The sequence below is a fragment of the Ylistrum balloti genome, unplaced genomic scaffold (genome assembly GCF_031769215.1).
Source record: "Ylistrum balloti isolate Yb309-2 unplaced genomic scaffold, AGI_CSIRO_Ybal_v1 Utg369958, whole genome shotgun sequence".
Taxonomy (NCBI): Eukaryota; Metazoa; Mollusca; class Bivalvia; order Pectinida; family Pectinidae; genus Ylistrum; species Ylistrum balloti.
Window position 1 is genome coordinate 920,335 of NW_026782057.1, and position 20,297 is coordinate 940,631.

Genomic DNA, 20,297 nt, shown 5'->3' on the forward strand with positions numbered 1-20,297 from the left:
AACACAATAATATCCGACACCATGTAGCCCTGGCTTAAAGTGTGTGAGACAAAAATTGGTAAGCCAATCTTTATATGGTTCGAGTGTTTAAAGTCAAATGCATAGCAATAGATACCGAGAATGGGTTTGAGCTTGGTGTGACAACCTACTGATGAAGTGTCTGCCCGATAGCTCCAGCTGCGGAAGGGAAGCTATCTTCAGATTAATCCCTCATGTCAGGATAGGTCACTTAAAGCTAAAGGGTTTTTAATTTTGTTTGAGGCTTAAGTTTCTTATAGCAATAAGCGAATGTCAAATCTTTTGTGTTATGTAGAATGGAAAATATCTTTTACACACATGCCTCATCATTACAATTGCATGAACTTTTTGGGAGCATAATTTATGTTTTTTCCTCTCCTGAAAATGAAATAAATAAAAACACAAACACTTTTGTAATATTACCATTTGTCAATTTATCATCATTGTTACAAGTATAAGAACATGTTTCAAACATGCACTGAATTTCTAGAATAAGCTGGCAAAGGTTACAATGATGAACCCATCAGGATGATTGAACACTCACCATGTATAGCAAGTTGTTCACTCAGAACTGGTCAATATACAAAGCAGGTATTTAATATACAATATTAAATTACTGTTTGAAAAGTTAGCTAGAATGTATTTTCCAAATAAGTGCCATATTACAAATTTGAACTGATTAACACAGATGACTGAAATTTTAGAAGCAACAAATTTTTGAACACTTTTTAGAGTTTTCCATACCTAAACCCAAACATAAAAAAAAACTTCTGTAGGAAAAAAACAAAAAACAATAAATTAAAAGTCTAATAGAATTAATTTGTTAATTCATTAAAGGCTATGCTGTGACAATGTATTAACTTACTATACACAAAATCAAGGGATCAATTTATGTACACAGATCAACATATCACTTTGGAGATAAACCAGAAACTATGGCGAGTCAATAGATTTCACCTCTTTACAGTAAATCTTAATTCTGATGTTTGACTAAATCACTGAACTTTCCAACAAGATTTGTAAACTTGGACAAAAATATCATGGACTAAAGTACACAACAGCTGAAAAAAGATTTACAAAATTTTGAAATAAAATGAAATAAACAAGGCAAAGTTTACACAATGAAAGGTTAACCATGACACGATTTACCACAAAACAAATACGAAAAACATCACACCTATCCTGATGGCTGTGTTTACTTGTGGTTTTCTGGCACACTTCCTCAAATAATTTCTGATGCAGCTGATCACAAAAACCTATTGATCATAAAAATGAAATACTGCTAGTATCAAAATTTCAACCAGTGTTTATCCAGATCGTGTAGACTATTGTAGCCCAACATGATTAACCCATTTCTGCTGAAGGTTTAAAAGTAAACATCAAATACTGCACCAATGATATGTTGACGGAGAAAATAGAATGCCCTGATAACAGTACAAAAGGTGCTTTAACATACATGAGTGACCATTAACCATATTTCAAACAGAAAAAAAAATTCTGTATTACCATGGCATTAACGATTTCATGGCACATATTTATACATTTTGATATATATCTCACAACACCAGCAAGCAGAAAATAAAATGAAATAAGATGTTGCATTCTAAAAGGAAAGGAATTCACCCAAAGGACTGAGGCCTATTTCAGTAAAACATCTACTTGACCAAAGGACTCCAAAAATAAATCACTTTCATCATGTCTGTTTCCTACCTATCACTTGTAAGCAAATTATCAACTGAATTACATGGGTAGTACCCCAGTAGTCCTGAGGTGGGATAGATATTTGACTGGAATAGCTTTAACCGGACTCAAGAGGTCACCAAAGAAATCTGTCTTTTTCTCACCAAATTAAATATAGTGAGCTTTAAACAAGAAAAGATTTGACCAGAAGGACTAATAGTGTATAACACCGACTGAATACAGATGAACATGTAATATAATGAACAAAACAAATATCATACAACACAAAAAGTACACCTGCCTGTGATATATTCACATAGCAATGAAGTGTATTCCTAAGTCATCACCTGTTTTTTTATTCTGTATATAATTATTGTTATAGTATTAGCTATACAATGCAAAAGAAATATAATACTCTTTTCATCATGTATTGTTTTTCTTCATTTAATTCAAATGAAATGGTGTAAAAATAAAATTTGGTGAAATGGTGTGGAATATAGACACTGAAAAAGATCAATCGTCTTTCACATTCAGTGACTGCATCCTATATTCAAGCTTCCTATCTATATATCTTAACAAAAAGTACTCTTCAAAATAATGAAAACATATTTCATAAAAGAAAATGAAATCAAAGTCCAGTGACATTTCATATTTTTGTTGAAATATTAATGATTTAAAGTTTAAAAAAATAAGGTAAAAATAAATGGAGAACTTGTAGTTCCAAAAGAAAGTTGACAAACAAGTCAGGTGAAGAAAACCCAGTGAAAAAAAAAACAGAAATTACAATGGACTACCACTAAAATGTGAATGTATAATTTTTTTTTTTTTTCCCCAATAAATACAGATTTCGTTCTTTAATTTCAAAACCATGGAATTTAACAAACAGTTGTTATTTCTGATCATATAACAAAGTATTGACTGACTTTCAACTTCAAATAATATATTGACTACAGTAAATCTACATTGGAGTTAATACACTGTATAAATAGTTTATTTTGCAATGCACAAATTTTGTCATTTGCTGTCAAAAGTGCTATATTCAATTTCAACCAAGTCATGTTTTTGCCATTGAAGAGAAGTTCCTTCAAAAAAGTTAGGGCAGAAACTAGGAAAAATTTAGAAACGGGCAAAAACCAAACTGTTATAGTTATAATTATATAATACAACATGTCAACTACTTGAGTAAATAAATGTAAAAAGAAAATTGTTAGTGTTCGGTAAAGTGTTAAACAGTCAACGAATGCCAGGTATAAACCAAGGTACAGGATGGGATGGTGTCAAATTTAGCAAGCAGTGAATTGATGTTATTAACTTGGCCGAATGAAACATTGAAAAATAAATTTCAAACTTTTATTTTGAGACGCAAATCAAGTTTTGATTTTTTATGGGACTGTTAACTGAAGATATCAAACACCCATTTATCAAGGACCAAATTTTGATCAACTTTCATTGTATACATATACTTAAAAATTGTGAGGTTTTCAAAACTACAATAGAACTGTAATAAAGATGAAGTACATGTGTCCGCAACAAATTTAACTTCACATTATACATACCACCTGTCAAGTTTGCACCAATACAATATCAATACAACGTCATCAATATGGGCAAATCTTGATCAACAGTAATGTCTTCATTCCAACAAACTGAAAATCAAGGTTTTCTTTAAAAGGCTATAATACATTTAAGAGATAAGTACCAAAAGTAGCTTTTGTATTCAATACCAGTAAAAGCAAATATAGTATCAAAGAGACATTATCATTTGTTGGGCTCTTGCTTGGTCAGGTGTCCTTTTTCTGAAATTCGGAATTTTTTTTTGCAAAAAGAAGAAAAACCAAAGAAAAAAACTCCACTGAATCCATTAAACATACAAACAAGTATATTATTGTGTTGGGTAATCGGCATTTGCAATATAATTTTTTTAGATACTGTTCACATTTTAACTTCTTTTTACAGCTTTTGTAAATAAAATTGTTCTTCTCAAATGATTAAAAACGCTTCTCTACAACATCAAAAAATTATTCCGAAAGCAACAGCTAATTTAGACAGCTTTAAATCTTACATGTTGTAATATTGTCAATTACACATCAAAAAATCATACTGTGGAAAAAAAGGTTGAGAAATATTCTAGAAACACTATTAAAGATGCAATGGTTTCTTTTCAAGACTTTGTAATTCACATCATCTAAATATTAAATTACTAATTTATGTTTGAATTGGAGAAAAAAGATCATGAATAATCTCGGAATATACTCGGAAAAGGTGGATTCTTTTCATTTACTCCGTTGTAACAGCTGAACTAGGCACTAATACTACGTTGAAGAATTATTTCAAAAAGACTGTTAAATTCAACCCTAGGTTTTTATCTAGAAAATCATCACAAAGAAAAACCAATTGTTAATTCAACAGACTACAAGGTTCAACCACATTTCTGTTTATCAAATTGCTTGTTCAGCTGTTCCAACTCTATATTGAAAATTGGCAATGCACATGCATAATGTGATTGCGAATGTACAATGCTGATTGCTGTAGTCTAGAATGCAGTCCACCGTTCTGAAAGTTTCTGAGATGTTCTGAAGTCGTGAAACACTTTGTCAATAACCAGGTTTGTTGTGTCTGTATCTGTAACCACATAAAATAATGTCTTTTTTCGTGTATTTTGCTTATTATCATCGTTGCAGTAATCGTTCCACTGCCGCATTCACATCTCCTAACGTAGCTTGTAATGCTGAAATAGACAAAGAGAAAAGACAGGTAATTTTACGTAAACTTGTAAGGCCAGAGATAAATCTTCATTTTCAAAAGTAACATATTAATAGACGTGAAGTTATGGTATTCAGGTGATACAATTTGCAAAGTTACAATATGTAAAGTTTTACTAAAAATTAGAAGAACTGACCTCGAATATTAGCCTCTCGGTCTACAAAACCCATCATGGCTAACTGATCAAGCTGTGATGCATACCTCTGTTCAGGTGGCTGATTCTGAAAGTTAGACAAACATTAGCAAAACTTCAAAGCCAACATCAATGACATAATTTTAGATGCTAAATCAGCATTGTTTACATATGGACTGACATACTGATAATAATGTCATTACAAAAACTAAAAGATAATACCAACATGTCAACATAATTATACTTCAGTCTCAAATTCAATAAAACTAGAGAAAAACAAGACCAAAAAAGATTTACACCAAGGTTCCTGAAAAAGAACACACAGAATAAAATTAGATGTTCTGGAAGCATAAGGGTCTTCTGCTTCATTGACAATACCCACCATTGGAATCTTGGTCAATTTAAATAAGCAACGTCATTTCTCAAATGAGAACAAAGTATACAACAATGAAGCCAACAAGCAAAAATAGCCTGCATCATGTCCTGGTTAAATCGCATAACGATATGGGATATGGCCCTGTGGCATATTGAGTTTATAATTTATTACATTACTCTATGATATTGCCATGTGACAAATGAAGTTCACACCTTATGTTATTGCCCTGTGACAATAGAATTTAAAAACTTACGACATTGCCCTGTGACATCATCTGCATCATATGTGACATCAGATTTGTAAGTTGTTCTTGACTGGCTGCAGGTGTGGTCCCCGTACTAGGGGTGGTACCTGCCGCTGTGGTGGTGGAGGTTGTTGAGTTCGTAGTGGAGGTGGCACCGCCTGAGGGAGAAGAAGTAGTAGTTGTTGGGGAGTCTGTGGTGCCAGGTGTTGCAGGAGAAGAGGTAGTCGGCACACCAAGAGCCATTGCTGGATTCAATCTGAATATCAACATAAACATAGTTTTAGTCAACATTGACCAGTTCTTCTGTTGTTTCTGTATTACTTACTGAGGGAAGATACCTGGAGCTTCAGACTTTTATATCTATGTTGTTTCTGTATTACTTACTGAGGGAAGATACCTGGAGCTTCAGACTTTTATATCTATGTTGTTTCTGTATTACTTACTGAGGGAAGAGACCTGTAGCTTCAGATTTTTATATCTATGTTGTTTCTGTATTACTTACTGAGGGAAGATACCTGGAGCTTCAGACTTTTATATCTATGTTGTTTCTGTATTACTTACTGAGGGAAGATACCTGGAGCTTCAGACTTTTATATCTATGTTGTTTCTGTATTACTTACTGAGGGAAGAGGTCTGGAGCTTCAGATTTTTATATCTATGTTGTTTCTGTATTACTTACTGAGGGAAGATACCTGGAGCTTCAGACTTTTATATCTATGTTGTTTCTGTATTACTTACTGAGGGAAGATACCTGGAGCTTCAGACTTTTATATCTATGTTGTTTCTGTATTACTTACTGAGGGAAGATACCTGGAGCTTCAGACTTTTATATCTATGTTGTTTCTGTATTACTTACTGAGGGAAGAGGTCTGGAGCTTCAGATTTTTATATCTATGTTGTTTCTGTATTACTTACTGAGGGAAGAGGTCTGGAGCTTCAGATTTTTATATCTATGTTGTTTCTGTATTACTTACTGAGGGAAGATACCTGGAGCTTCAGACTTTTATATCTATGTTGTTTCTGTATTACTTACTGAGGGAAGATACCTGGAGCTTCAGACTTTTATATCTATGTTGTTTCTGTATTACTTACTGAGGGAAGAGGTCTGGAGCTTCAGATTTTTATATCTATGTTGTTTCTGTATTACTTACTGAGGGAAGAGGTCTGGAGCTTCAGACTTTTATATCTATGTTGTTTCTGTATTACTTACTGAGGGAAGATACCTGGAGCTTCAGACTTTTATATCTATGTTGTTTCTGTATTACTTACTGAGGGAAGAGGTCTGGAGCTTCAGATTTTTATATCTATGTTGTTTCTGTATTACTTACTGAGGGAAGATACCTGGAGCTTCAGACTTTTATATCTATGTTGTTTCTGTATTACTTACTGAGGGAAGATACCTGGAGCTTCAGACTTTTATATCTATGTTGTTTCTGTATTACTTACTGAGGGAAGAGGTCTGGAGCTTCAGATTTTTATATCTATGTTGTTTCTGTATTACTTACTGAGGGAAGAGGTCTGGAGCTTCAGACTTTTATATCTATGTTGTTTCTGTATTACTTACTGAGGGAAGATACCTGGAGCTTCAGACTTTTATATCTATGTTGTTTCTGTATTACTTACTGAGGGAAGAGACCTGTAGCTTCAGATTTTTATATCTATGTTGTTTCTGTATTACTTACTGAGGGAAGAGGTCTGGAGCTTCAGATTTTTATATCTATGTTGTTTCTGTATTACTTACTGAGGGAAGAGGCCTGTAGCTTCAGATTTTTATATCTGTGTTGTTTCTGTATTACTTACTGAGGGAAGAGGCCTGTAGCTTCAGATTTTTATATCTATGTTGTTTCTGTATTACTTACTGAGGGAAGAGGCCTGTAGCTTCAGATTTTTATATCTGTGTTGTTTCTGTATTACTTACTGAGGGAAGAGGCCTGTAGCTTCATATTTTTATATCTATGTTGTTTCTGTATTACTTACTGAGGGAAGAGGTCTGGAGCTTCATATTTTTATATCTATGTTGTTTCTGTATTACTTACTGAGGGAAGAGGCCTGTAGCTTCATATTTTTATATCTATGTTGTTTCTGTATTACATACTGAGGGAAGAGGTCTGGAGCTTCAGATTTTTATATCTATATGTTATTTCTGTATTACTTACTGAGGGAAGAGACCTGGAGCTTCAGACTGTAGCTGCTGTAAGCCTGACTGTACTTGCATCATAGCCTCCAATGCTCTAGGATTGGTCATCACTCTTTGGATATCAGGATTCTGCATCTGAATTTGAAAAGACATTAGGTCATTTCTTTGCCCCATAGTTGCTTTTGAATCATAATGGACAAGTATACAAATTTCAATAACATCAAAATGATAAATTTTCAGCAAAATTTTACCAAATATAACGATACAAATCTACATCTTGTTACTTTCAATATTTCTGATTTCAATCTCAAATCACAAATCCGAATTCTGATTTTTCTCTTGTTTCACAAGGATATTGAAAGCTTGTGATGAACTGCTGATGAAATTTTGTCTTTGGAATTGAAATGGTAGCAAATGAAACAAGAGCAGGCATTATAATACAAATTAATTCAAAAACAGTTACTTCAGCTTTTCAGTGTTTGTACAAACCTGCTGCATCATGGCAGGCATGTGCTGCCTCATCTGTTCCTGAAGCTGAGGATTACCAGCCAACATAGGGTGAGCACTCAGCATCTGACAGTAGTAAACACAATGTTATCTTCTTTATCAAACAATCATAACATCCATCTCATCAAATTAAAAAGGCATTCCTTGATGCCATTAACTTTTCAAAAAATAAATTTTATGTGGGAGTTGACACCTGTATCAGGCAATAGCAATAATTCCTTACATTTGATGACAAAAATCATACTAGGATCTCTACATATGATTCAATGAGAAACAACTTCAATCGACTACTTCTGCAGACTCTCTCTCTCTTTTCCTCTCTCTTTACTTACATAATTTTATTTGATTTTGATCCAATACCCCCTTTTTTAAAGCCTCCTCCTCTAATTTGCTACAAATTCCATGGCAGATACAACCATAATAACTGTTTTCCTTTTTTTTCTCCATTTTGTAAACAAAATGATATCTAAATGGACATGGAGATGACCTACCTGTTGTGCCATGTCTGGGTTGGCAGCCATGCTCTCCATCATCGACTGCATGTAAGGTGCCTGTAGCATGTTTTCTATTAACTGTGGGTTCTGTGTCATTTGCTGCATCAAACTCTGCATCCCTGGCGTCTCAAACATTCCTAAAGCAGGTGTTTAGATGGTAACTATTCAGCCGCTAATTGATACCAATTCGACAAATGAAAGTTCTTCAAATCTATAATCAGTAGGAAGTTTCCATCCAAAACAGAGATGCTGCCTTATTATGTTATTAGTCATATCATAGTAATTACACTATAGAGCATGATATGACATTACAAAATTATTGGATACTAAATAGGGACAAAATCAGTCAACATTTATATCTGGGAGAAATTACAGTTAATGGCTAAAAAAAGGCTGAAACATCTTCCGCCACACACTAGTATAGTTTCATAATACTAACCCCTAGATGGTGTAGTGGTGCTGGAGGTGCCTGTGGTTCCAGATGTGGTGGTGGCACTGGGGGACTGAGGAGCCCAGGGGTTGGGCAATGGATCTGTGTTTTCCCTACCTTGTTGACCATCTGCATTGGTGTTTGCTGTAAAAATAAAAACGCAAGTGAGCATGAGCTTGATGTACTCCCCACCCCCTGATCTATGGGTCACTACCATGGTTTTTTTTTAACACCTCAAAGATGTGTAATTTTAACATCTAACACTTCGATATTTTTCATTTTGATGAAGCAGTTTTGCTGCAAGCCTATTTCCTTCTTTGTCTGGTGTTTAAAAAAATTGATACTGCAAGTGGCTTTGACAGTAGATTAGGGAGATCTAAAATAATATTTTTAGCACTTAATCAGAATGGACATATATTTACTGACAACATTTATACAATTCTATGACAGAAATGTTGTCTGTTTACATGATTATCAGAAGTGTTCACAATACCATGTCTAATTTACAATTTTACAAAATCGAGATGAAACTCAATAACATTGACAGAGAAAGATGTTAATTTTTTTCGTGTTTTTTTTTCACTTCGACATTATCGTACACAAATCATCTTTGATATGGGAAGGCATTGTCTATGGACCAAAATCTGATTATAAACTTCCATGAACATGCCTTGTTTTTGCATATAGTGTAAATCACGATCCATTCAGTGTTTCTTGAGAAATAGCAATAACAATCTTTACTAGGCAAAATCCATGACGGCTACCTGTCTGCCAATTGTTTTATCTGATCAGTCCCTAACTCACACAAGCTCAACTAAGAACCTAAGGGAACCTATACATAAAATTTGAGACAGATCCATCCCTTACTTTTCAAGAAATACAGATAACAAACTTCATTGAAAAAAATCCAAGATGACTGCCTCTCAGCCATTTTGTTTTTATTTATCCGTCCCAAATCAAACAAGCATTATAAGGGACCTAAGGGAACCTACATATGCATTTGGAGAAAGATCCATCAAGTACTTCTCTAGAAATAGCAATAACAAAATTGTTTCGGACAGACGAACAGTACATGGATGGATGCAGCGTGATTTGATTAGCCCACCATCTGATGATGGTTGGCTAAAAAAACAAAAACCAAAAACAGTCCATGCACATACTTACAGTAACATACCATGTAACCCCGAAATTTATGTGAAGTGTGAGGTTAAACTACAAAAATCAAACTGTCAATTTAAATCCAGTTATCAGATTTTGGCAAAAACCTTGACAGATGGTGGCTGATTTCATGACGTCAATGTCTATGGTATAGATATAATCTAATAAACTGACACATACCAAAATGTTAGGTATGTGACTTAATATGATAAGAGTATTTTAAAGATGATAAGGCATTTGTGTTTTATTAATGTCACAATCAAAGTCTCCTGGTAGACAAATTGCAGTCTGTAAAGTGAATTTTAGCCAAAATCTTTTCATAGTAAAGTTGACCTAGCTTTTTAAACATCAAAGGTAAAATCTTGATCTCATACAATAGGTGATCTATGTGAACACATATATGAAGTTTGGTATGAATCAGACAAGCAATGGAGCCTTAAGAACAATGATATGAAAATTTTGTAATAAGGTTTCTATTTATAGTATCAGCGACCTAGATTTTTAATGCACAAGGTTGGAAGTCATTTTTTTATGTACAAATATATGTATGGGAGTATTCCTAAATACCCTTGAAGACTCTTTGTATGATAATTAAATTGAATATTACGACCCCAAACACCCACAATAATTTGATTCATCATCACCCCCTCCTTCCTCCAACCCTCCCTGCCCAACCTCAATATTTACATATCAGATAATATGTCATGCTACTAACCTCCTGATGACTCTCCAGGGACAAGTGAAGCAAAGGGATTCCTGCTCCCAAAACCTTCCTGTGCTGCGTTCATCATCGGTTCCTGAATATCATGGTACATTCTCTGTAGAGCATTAAAACCACCGGGAATACTCTGTGGATGAAAACAATGTCTCTTTTTACATCTATCTACTAGAATTAGTCAATGTATACATTTGTGTACCCAATAACTACCACTTCAATTTCATTGAATAAGAACTCTGTATTTAAGTTCATTTGAACAACTCGAATAATCTGTGTGAGGTATACCTGTATAGTATAGACATTTAAACTACATAGAATATGTGCAACAAAAATCCTTAACTTCTTTCTGCAACTGAGCAGGTTATCAGCAGTGAAAGACAAGAGTAACAGTTTTCTATGGTAAATGTGAATGTATGGTTCAACATTAACATTTATTCCGAAGTGATTTAATATCTAAAACTTTTGAGAAACAATTTGTTACCTACCTCTAGATTACTCATGGCACGGTCTTGTGATCTCATTAGCTCCTGAAGCATGGCAGGGTTCCGTGCCAATTCCATTGTCTGTTGTACAAAACAGAAAAGACACGTAAATAAAGAAAAAAACTTTTAAATGTCCAGTAATTTCTTATGTTTTTTTTCTTACAACACTTATAATGATAACTATTTAATTACTTCTTCAGAAATCTCTTATTCAACAAAAATAATAAATTGCTTAATACATATGCAAAATAACAGATTCAGGCTGAAAAAATTATCTTGTCAATCTATAAAGAAATGAATCTTTTCTCACCTGCCGCATCAAATCTGGATTGTTCAACATATGTGTAATTTCTGGATTTCTCTAAAACACAAAATTATTCCAACATACATTAGACTACAAGAATCAGCACAGTAGTGTAAAGTTTTACTATTGTGTTACTTTTACCAGTACTATTTCATTGATTTTAACCCCTTGTACTACTAACAATGAAAACAATGGCAAGCAACACACAAATCTACTTACTGAAATTATAGAACAACAGGTCACATGTCTACCGACTTCATAAAATGTACATCACAAATTTTGTCTAATTGGTATTACAACTTGAAATCTTGTTTGATGTGTTTTTCTCCTTATGATTACAAAACCAGCCAGAAAATTGTTTTTGGTCGAGGGATAAATGAAGTATTGTGCCTTCTTTAATTTCCTAGTCCTTTACTTCTGGAAAGGCCTGATTATAGTGACATATGTACATACATTCAAGATCACAAAGTTCAGTGTTCTTAGTAATCTGGATGAAATGTTCCTATATAATTATAAACTTTCAGAAAATTTCCACAAATTATTGGCATCTCTGCATACTGTCAGTAATATTGTAGTTTATTACACATATTATCAAACTTTAAACAGAACACAGGCCTTTTTGGATTTATTTCTTTTCTGGAAAAATAAATGTTTTTAATTTATAGCTTTAATTCCATTCATGATGTAAATGTAATTTCTGAAATATTCTACAATTTAAAAAATGGTATTTTCAGTTTTTTTTATCAATTTATTTAACATAAAAGAGATATAAATAAGGTTTCAGATTATAAAGGTCCAAAGTATACAATATTTTTAGAAAACCCTCTGCTTACCTCCATCAGCTCCCTCATCTGTGGGTTGGTGGTGATCATCTGTCTCATCACATCAGGGTTCGACATGAGCTGCTGGACAAATGGATTGTCCATCATATTACGTAGCATTTCTGGGTTACTCATCATCTGAAGCAACATAAAATCATCTGTGAATGAAGCAACCAAATCAGTTTTGAATGGATTTACTCAACTCTGAACAAGCCCATTTTACATGCTATAAGAACATTGCACTTATTGTTGTACAATCAGAACACAGAATACTTAGTACACCAGGTTCTTCGTAACAAGCTTTAAATGAACAAATTGGACAAAATAATGCAAAACAGTCCTTGGGGAAATGCGAAACTGCTCTGCATAAGATTGTGACAATACCTTGTGTGAGACTTCTGAAAACTCTGAGAATACTGTGTTAGATTTCTTTGCATGACTATGTGACTATTCGATGTTAGATTGCTTTGCATGAAACTGTGTGAAACTGATCTATGAGATCTGTCACTGTGAGAAAAAAAACATTGTATGAAACTCTATAAGACTGATCTGTGACAGATTACAATGTGAGAAACAATACTACATGAAGCTGTGAGAGACTGATCTGTTTACAACATCGCTGTGAGATTATATGAGACAACACTGTATGAGACCATGTGAGGATATAATCTGTCCGAGATTGTGATGTCTCTAAAGGGCTGTGTTGTGCCTACCTCTCTCTGTACCCTTTGCTGCATCTCCATGAAGTTAGCTGAGCCCATTCCAAGGTTACCAAGGCCTGCCAGTCCTCCAAGTCCACCTACTCCAAATGGGGTTTCAGCAATGTTTGGCTGCCCTGCAGGGGGCTGCAAGTTGATGATTGATATCAAGTCAATAACCATCCAATTCAACATACTAACAAATAACAGCATTTTTTATTAATTAAATCAATACTTCTGTCTTATCAAGTGAATCTATGTTATTTCGAACATGAATCCAATGGTCTAAAGTAGTTTGGCATTTGTCAGATTTCTTTATGTCAATTCTGTACGGAGTGTTTCAGGGTCTAGATGACACTCTCAAACCCTCATCCAACCATATTCAATCTTAATCACACACCATCAAGTGTGAATCCTTTTGTCCAAACATGAATGTGATTTTTTTGTAGACTAACAACATAATTTGACTTAACCTAGATTTAAATCAACCGATGTTCTACCAGAGTAAATAAAATATTCCAAAAGACAAACATACCTGTACTCCAGCTGGAGAAGGTGCTGATGGACTCGCTGCAGCGCTCACCTCTGCTGCCTGTTGTTGTGACTAAAACACAGAAAAAAATGGCTTTAAACATATGTTTTGATATAAATAGTTACTGATGGCAATTTTCCAAAAACAGTTTAAACAAGAGATCCTAGAGGGATCTTGGCGCAACCATTGTTTGATCTTAATGATAATACATTTGAACATTTCTTTGCAGAAATAGCAATGATAATCTTTACCTGCCAAATCCAAATTCTGATAATGGTGGACTAAAATTTTACTGCTGCAACACTGTACTAAATACAATATCCCCCTCAAATATACAGAAATATAATGTCTATCTGACCATTTAAAAATATCTTCGAAAAATACAGTGATAGCTTGCTGCTGATCATTAGGAAACAACTGAAAGATTTACACCAGACTTTTGTACTGGATAAGAGTAATGATAGTTACTTCCCTTTGTAAACTTAAAAAATATTATAACATTACAACATTTATTATCATAAATTATAATTGCTAATAAGCTTTAAAGGAAAATTTAATTCCTTCCTTCCAAATCAATTCTCTACATCAGGTATCTCTGACTAGTATCACATGATATAGATAAACAGTTCATGGAGGGAGCCAGGCCAGGAAATCAGACTTTAAATGGACATAATTTTATTGAAGGCAGTCAGAATAACTTTCATCCTAAACTGACTGTTTTACTATGCTGGTAACGTTTCCATTAAAATGTTGATAGAAAATAATTATAAAACAGAAACCAAAATAATAATAATAATTCAATAGTAGTGTACAAAAAATCTATTAATTTCATGACATTCAAATAAATTGTTTACAAATTTAAGAAAATCATGTGAAAGTAGTGATTTTAATTCTCTAATCTTACCCTGTTTGCCGATTTGATGACCAGATGAACAGTTAACCCATCCTTTATTCCATGCTGCTCCAGTGTGTCAGCATCTTTCAGAATTTTACCAGCAAAGATTAAGCACAACTGTTCACAAGGAGAACTAAATTGTTTTGCAACAATTTCTCGAAACTGAAAAAAAAATTGAAAAGTTTTGTATCATTTTGTCATGATATCTTTCTAAACAAAAACATTTTCTTAATTAACAAAAATCAGTAATGAGACTGTACATTTTACATCCATATTCCTGGTTTTAGTTTGCTCCTTCACCATGAGAATTTCTCTGCAAATAACATTTTAGGGAAGAATTCACTTGATCATATCAAACATATGCTTGGAAGATGGTCATTAAATTACTTGGAGGTTTCGGGTGGTGAATGTAGTTGGATTCACACATTGATTTTGTTATTAAATAGTGTAATTATATAGGACATGCCTTATCTTTTTTGCTTGTGTCATCATTTAAAAGCAAATTAAGCAATGATTAATGTCACTTCCTCCATCCATATATATAAATATTAAGGTATAGTAATGAAACAGGAAGTGAAAATTTTGTACAGTCTTTAATTCCATAAATTATATTCTATATATATGAATATTAAGGTATATTAATGAAACAGGAAGTGAAAATTTTGTACATTCTTTAATTTCATAAATTATTTTATAAATGACTGTTTTACAAGAAATAAAGACTTTGTTGCCTTTTCTCAAATTACACCCAAAAATATTGAATTCATGTAATCAATCTATTTGGTGGGTTAAAATGGCCATACTATAGGGTAACTATAGAATCAGAAATATATTCTAGTTTTAATAGAAAAGCACATGTACTTTATGAGAAACTGGGCTTGCTTAACACAATAATTCAAATTTCAGCTTCTCAGCACATCATATCTAATTACACAATATTACACAATACTTCCCAATTCTGACCCAACACTTCAATATCAATTGATAATTGCAAATAATCAAATATCTAACTTTTCATAAATTACTAGACCAAAACTACTCTGTACACTATTCTACAACAATACAACAAAATAGATTTTTTCTTAAATATTTACTTAAGACATGTTATGCCACTTTATACATCAAATGTCACGACTCAATACAAAAGCTTTCACATCTAGCAGTTGCATTATAATTAAACAAGTGATTGTGTAAACTGAAACCAGCAATTCTATTAGGCAACCTTGGCCTAGTATTTGATTAGAATTTTAATTGGCTGAAATTACAAGGGTCTGGAGCCTAATTAGATACAGTCATTGGAAATAGTATTTCTAAGCTATAGCTTATTTTTAAATGTGGTATAGTTTAGTAGTCCTGAAAAGGGCTGATTTTAGTGACATCATTTACAGAGATATTGATGGATTCTTGAAGTACATCTGTTTTTCTGGGTGTATTAAATTTCTGCAGTATCTAATTTTCCTATCTGATTTTACAAGTATGTTTAATCATGCAACCATGCATGAAAAAAATCTCAAATACATCTTCAAACAAACTTGTCTCTGGATGTTTATCATGAAAAGAATCATCTATTTAGCGGACATGATGTGTTAATGCCTCTCTGATGATAAGCAGATGGATTTTAATCAAAGTTTGAAATATCCTGTCTTCAATGGGTTAGAATCAAATATGTTAAGATTCAGAGTATATATGAGTTCCCTTGTCTTTAGGTAAATCAAATTTATCATCTCTACTATTTAAATAAATTTATTAGTTGTCGCAAGGCCACTCTACAAGCAAGCTTACTGCATTTTCATTGTGCAAATAATTAATGAGATCAGTATGAAATAATTCTTCATGCTTTTAATTACACTTTTTTACCTTGATTATAATTTCATCTTAAAGATAAATAAAAAATGACTTATGTTGATACTAATGCCACTTGATAAAAACAGTTCACTAACTGAACATTTAGAAACACCTGTGCTGATAATAGTTTCTTTTATATTGTTCATTCCATTCCACCGGATGTTTAAGGTTGATCACAGAGCAAGTTTTTAATTCATAATTTGAATTGTTTCTTTTATTGATCAGAATAAAACAGACATTAAGCAGACTGCAACAAAAGATAGATAAGCAACAAAAATAACAACAGAACTTTGAGGAACCTTTGGCACCCACCATTGTTTTATATTTATTTGTTCTTTCAATGTTCAATCTTTCCCCTTTTTTCCTCTTATGTAGTACTTAATCATATGAAATTTTAAAATTACCCATCAGAAATCATAATCTTAACTGTCAAAATCCACTAAGGCCATTTGTCATTACAAGGCTCTCACACCCTATTTTGGGATTGGGGCCCAGGGCCCTTAGAATTGGGGAAAATAGCAGCAATTTCCTTAGAACTGGGAAAATTTGGGGTCTAAATTGGGAAAAAAAGATACTATTTTGCATTGGGAATGGGGCCGAATATTGCCAGAAGGGCACAACTAAGGACCAAAAGTAAAAATACACATGAAATTTGAGAAATCTCTGTCTCGAAATTCTCAAGAAATAATGATTACAAATTTTTATAGTTGAAATCCAAGATGGCCATTTTTAAAAATTATTCCCAAATTTTTGTGGTACTTACATATGAAATTTGTAAAAGAACCATCCAGTACTTTGTCTAAATCCATGATGGTCATCATTAAGCCATTTAGTTTTTTATCTGCCATAAAATCACAAAAGGGCACAAATACGAACCAAGGGGAACCTACATATGATATTTCAGATAGTTCCACTCAGTAAAAGAAATAGTGATAACAATAATTATTTACTGACAGAAGGCAGACTACAGTCGTAGGGTGATTTGAATAAAAATGACTTAATCAGTGGGTAAAATTGGTCTCGACATGAACTTTAAAAATATCTGTGTCCATTATCTGGAGAATTGACATTTTTTTAAAAAATTGTTTCAAATTTCCCTCAATTCATGGTACAAAATAACTACTGTGAAAATAATTACGAAAATCAGTCAATCATGAACTTGCATGGTGTGCTTGCTGACTAATTAGTTTCATCGTCCGAGATTTTGCTATTTACAAGTAAACTGGAAATGCTTAAAACCTTGATCTCACACTATGTTCCTTGAAGCTGTAGCTACCACACCCAACACTTGGACAAACTGCAATTGCACACTAGATTCTAACCACCATCCCATGCTAGTTTAATTTAATGTTAAACCATAATGATAGCCTTGCCTTCTAGAATAAACTCTAGTCATTTCAGTACTTACAAAATATTTTACAAAGCTAGAATGTCATTTTGAGTGATAGTTTTTCAGTAACAGAATGAGCAATATTTATCAATGATAAAACACCTTAAAAATCTAATGAAAAACATAAATCAAAACATTTTTAAAAGTACCGAAACAACTTATTTGAAGTACCAAAACAACCTTGTACCAAAACCGACTTGCCCTCTCTAGAACATTAATGAAAACACTCTCTTATTTACCCATATTTGTTAAAACCAGGGTAGTAATGGGTAGTTCCTAGTAATAGTTTTTAGTATTGGGTTAGTATTTTAGCTGGTATTGGGTATTTAGAGGCGCCCTATTAGCTGTATCCCTAATTTTTCGATTTGCTCAAGTGAGTAGTATTGCGCATATGCACCATGTTTTTGCAGAGAGTGTTTGAAGTTTTTATCCAAAAATACGAAACATTCAATCAAATGCAATGTTGCGACGAACTTGTTCAACCTAAAATACAGAAATGTAGTACAAAGACGAAAGTACAATAAAGACACACACACAACCCCTTGGATAAAAACTAAGACGATATTCTGAACAACTTATTTATTTAGTAATGCAAAAGTTGCATGCATGTACACTTTAAAATGATTTAGTATATTTATATTTTTACACCAATGGCATATCACCATCAATTGGATTTGACGATTTATGATGTCAAAAGGTTTTGAAGGTGTGTCAATCTATCTACTGTGACACAGCGAAGACTGGCGACCAACTGTTGAGACCGACAGATGTCGGCAATCACCAACAGATTACAGGGATTATATCCGTGGACAATTTCGGAATTTCAGAAACATGTTTACCTCTTTCACTGATGTATCTGTACTGATTTCAATATCTTGTTTTTCTTTCGGCGTTTTCACCGAAATTGTCATCATCTTAGGTTCAGACTTATCGTCATCAGCCATTTTGATTTATTTTTGATGAATCATGGGATATATATCGGTCGTCGAAATGTTTGAAAGATATTGTATATTAACCGGAATTATTTTCCGGAATTAAACAAAATCCATACCAGTTAGCAAGCTCCAGTTAGGAAAAGCGTCTATCAATTTTCAAACTAGAAAGAAAATAATAACAGCTCGATAATTCTTTACATTTTCAGCCCGGATAACGAATCCTTTTCATTGGTTGGTATTACGTCAAACTCTTAGCATAAGTACTGTGTCGCCGGGACTTGACGAGTTTTTGAGCATATCAAAGGCTGTCCCAAAGACCACATCAAAGTACTTGTAGAGAGCTTCTTATGGTATACAGAAAAATTCGTCCTGATTTGATTTAATTCAAATGCAAATTTTGACTATGATATGATTTTAATGCAAAGTTCAGCTAATCCAGCATTATATATATCGTCGTATTGTCACTTATCAATCACCGAATCCGTTTTATTCCTTAGAATTGCTGTTCAAGCGTATTTTGAACACCGTCACAAAGTGCGTGGCCGTCCGAATCTTCCAGAATGGGCGATTGATCGCTGTACAGTTATGTAAAATAAACAATTGTTACCCAATTTTTCTGATGTTTTCTATTTACTAAAAAAAACTATGATAAGAGGACGGTGTTTCAAATGGGACGAGACACTTTCTGTCTAATACATACATATACTTAAAGATTGAACAGTCGCTGGTCGAAACGCAGGGTTTCTTCAATGGAAAAAAAAATTCTATATCAAGGCTCACAAATTTGACTAAGAAGTTATCGTTGTATCCATTTTACTTTGGAACCGAAACCTGAAAGACCACCTCACGTGACTGACGCCGCAAAGTCCATTGAATGTGTGACTCCGTTACAATACATGTTAACAAACCGCATGTCCCCATTTTTAAGGGATTTTCGTTTTCTTCTAACTCATAGGTTTAAATTATTTTACTTCTTCATGTTGTTTTGTGATGTACCAGCCGTCAGGGAAAGACCCCACCTCGAAGTGAAACTGGCTGTTCACGGGGCGATAATTATAAACCCAAATTAAATAAATCAGTTTGAATTGGTAAAACTAGAACTTTCTTTATTGTGATAGTAAATGTTCTGTGTTGTGCTGATAATAAAGTGGTGTGACACTGAAAGATATCACATTAGCGCGTCCAAGTAGCATTCACGGTAAAATATGAACTTAATTTAATTAAAGTGATATTAATCACTCCCGTTTGGCTTGACAGAAGCACGCGAATGATCTGGCTGTGAGAGAAACTTACTGGAGTACCAGTTTGGGCAGTTAAAACACATACCTTTTAGTTTTGGGATATATGTTCGGCGGGAATCGAACCTCGGCCGTCATCGCGTTTCCAAGGCACCACCTGACTATATACCCACAGAGACTATAATACACATATATTACCAAACACATATGCACGCACACATGGGACACTGTGTCAAACTACAAGATTTGTTGATGTGATATTTTACTGACAGAAGTAAAAGATACGTGTACCACAAATTCATTTTGAATTTGAATTCTGATATCACATACTGAGAAGACTATTTTCACAAATTTCCCATGCTGAATTCATCATGATTTTAATACAAGACATACCGACCCACTCATTCCACAATTCTCCCAATGCTATTCTTGAGATTTTTGAGAGAGAAAAAAAAGAAGTAAAAATTGGCAGCAAACACGAAAGAGAACTACACAAGGC

At 33.5% G+C, this 20,297-nt stretch overlaps 1 protein-coding gene across 1 annotated transcript; it reads right to left on the bottom strand.

The window, feature by feature from the left end:
* Nucleotides 1–427: 427 nt before the first annotated feature.
* LOC132547479 (ubiquilin-1-like) lies at nucleotides 428–18,569 on the bottom strand. The gene is made up of 15 exons (XM_060211233.1): nucleotides 18,465–18,569; nucleotides 14,400–14,552; nucleotides 13,499–13,567; nucleotides 12,979–13,110; nucleotides 12,278–12,403; nucleotides 11,451–11,501; nucleotides 11,144–11,221; nucleotides 10,656–10,788; nucleotides 8,792–8,926; nucleotides 8,350–8,489; nucleotides 7,841–7,924; nucleotides 7,371–7,486; nucleotides 5,224–5,470; nucleotides 4,598–4,682; nucleotides 428–4,426 (listed from the first exon to the last, which is right to left on the bottom strand). The coding sequence occupies exons 1-15, from the start codon at nucleotides 18,567–18,569 to the stop codon at nucleotides 4,368–4,370; spliced, it is 1,713 nt and encodes a 570-aa protein (XP_060067216.1). The 3' UTR covers nucleotides 428–4,367.
* Nucleotides 18,570–20,297: the final 1,728 nt, after the last annotated feature.

What these genes read in the sequence shown, in the direction of transcription:
- LOC132547479 (XM_060211233.1), bottom strand. Translation starts at nt 18,569, where the DNA reads ATGGCTGATGACGATAAGTCTGAACCTAAGATGATGACAATTTCGGTG. An exon ending in ATCCAGATTTGATGCGGCAG is followed by an intron (nt 11,222 to 11,450) that starts GTGAGAAAAGAT and finishes TTTGTACAACAG; the next exon opens with ACAATGGAATTGGCACGGAA. An exon ending in CACCACTACACCATCTAGGG is followed by an intron (nt 8,490 to 8,791) that starts GTTAGTATTATG and finishes CACCTGCTTTAG; the next exon opens with GAATGTTTGAGACGCCAGGG.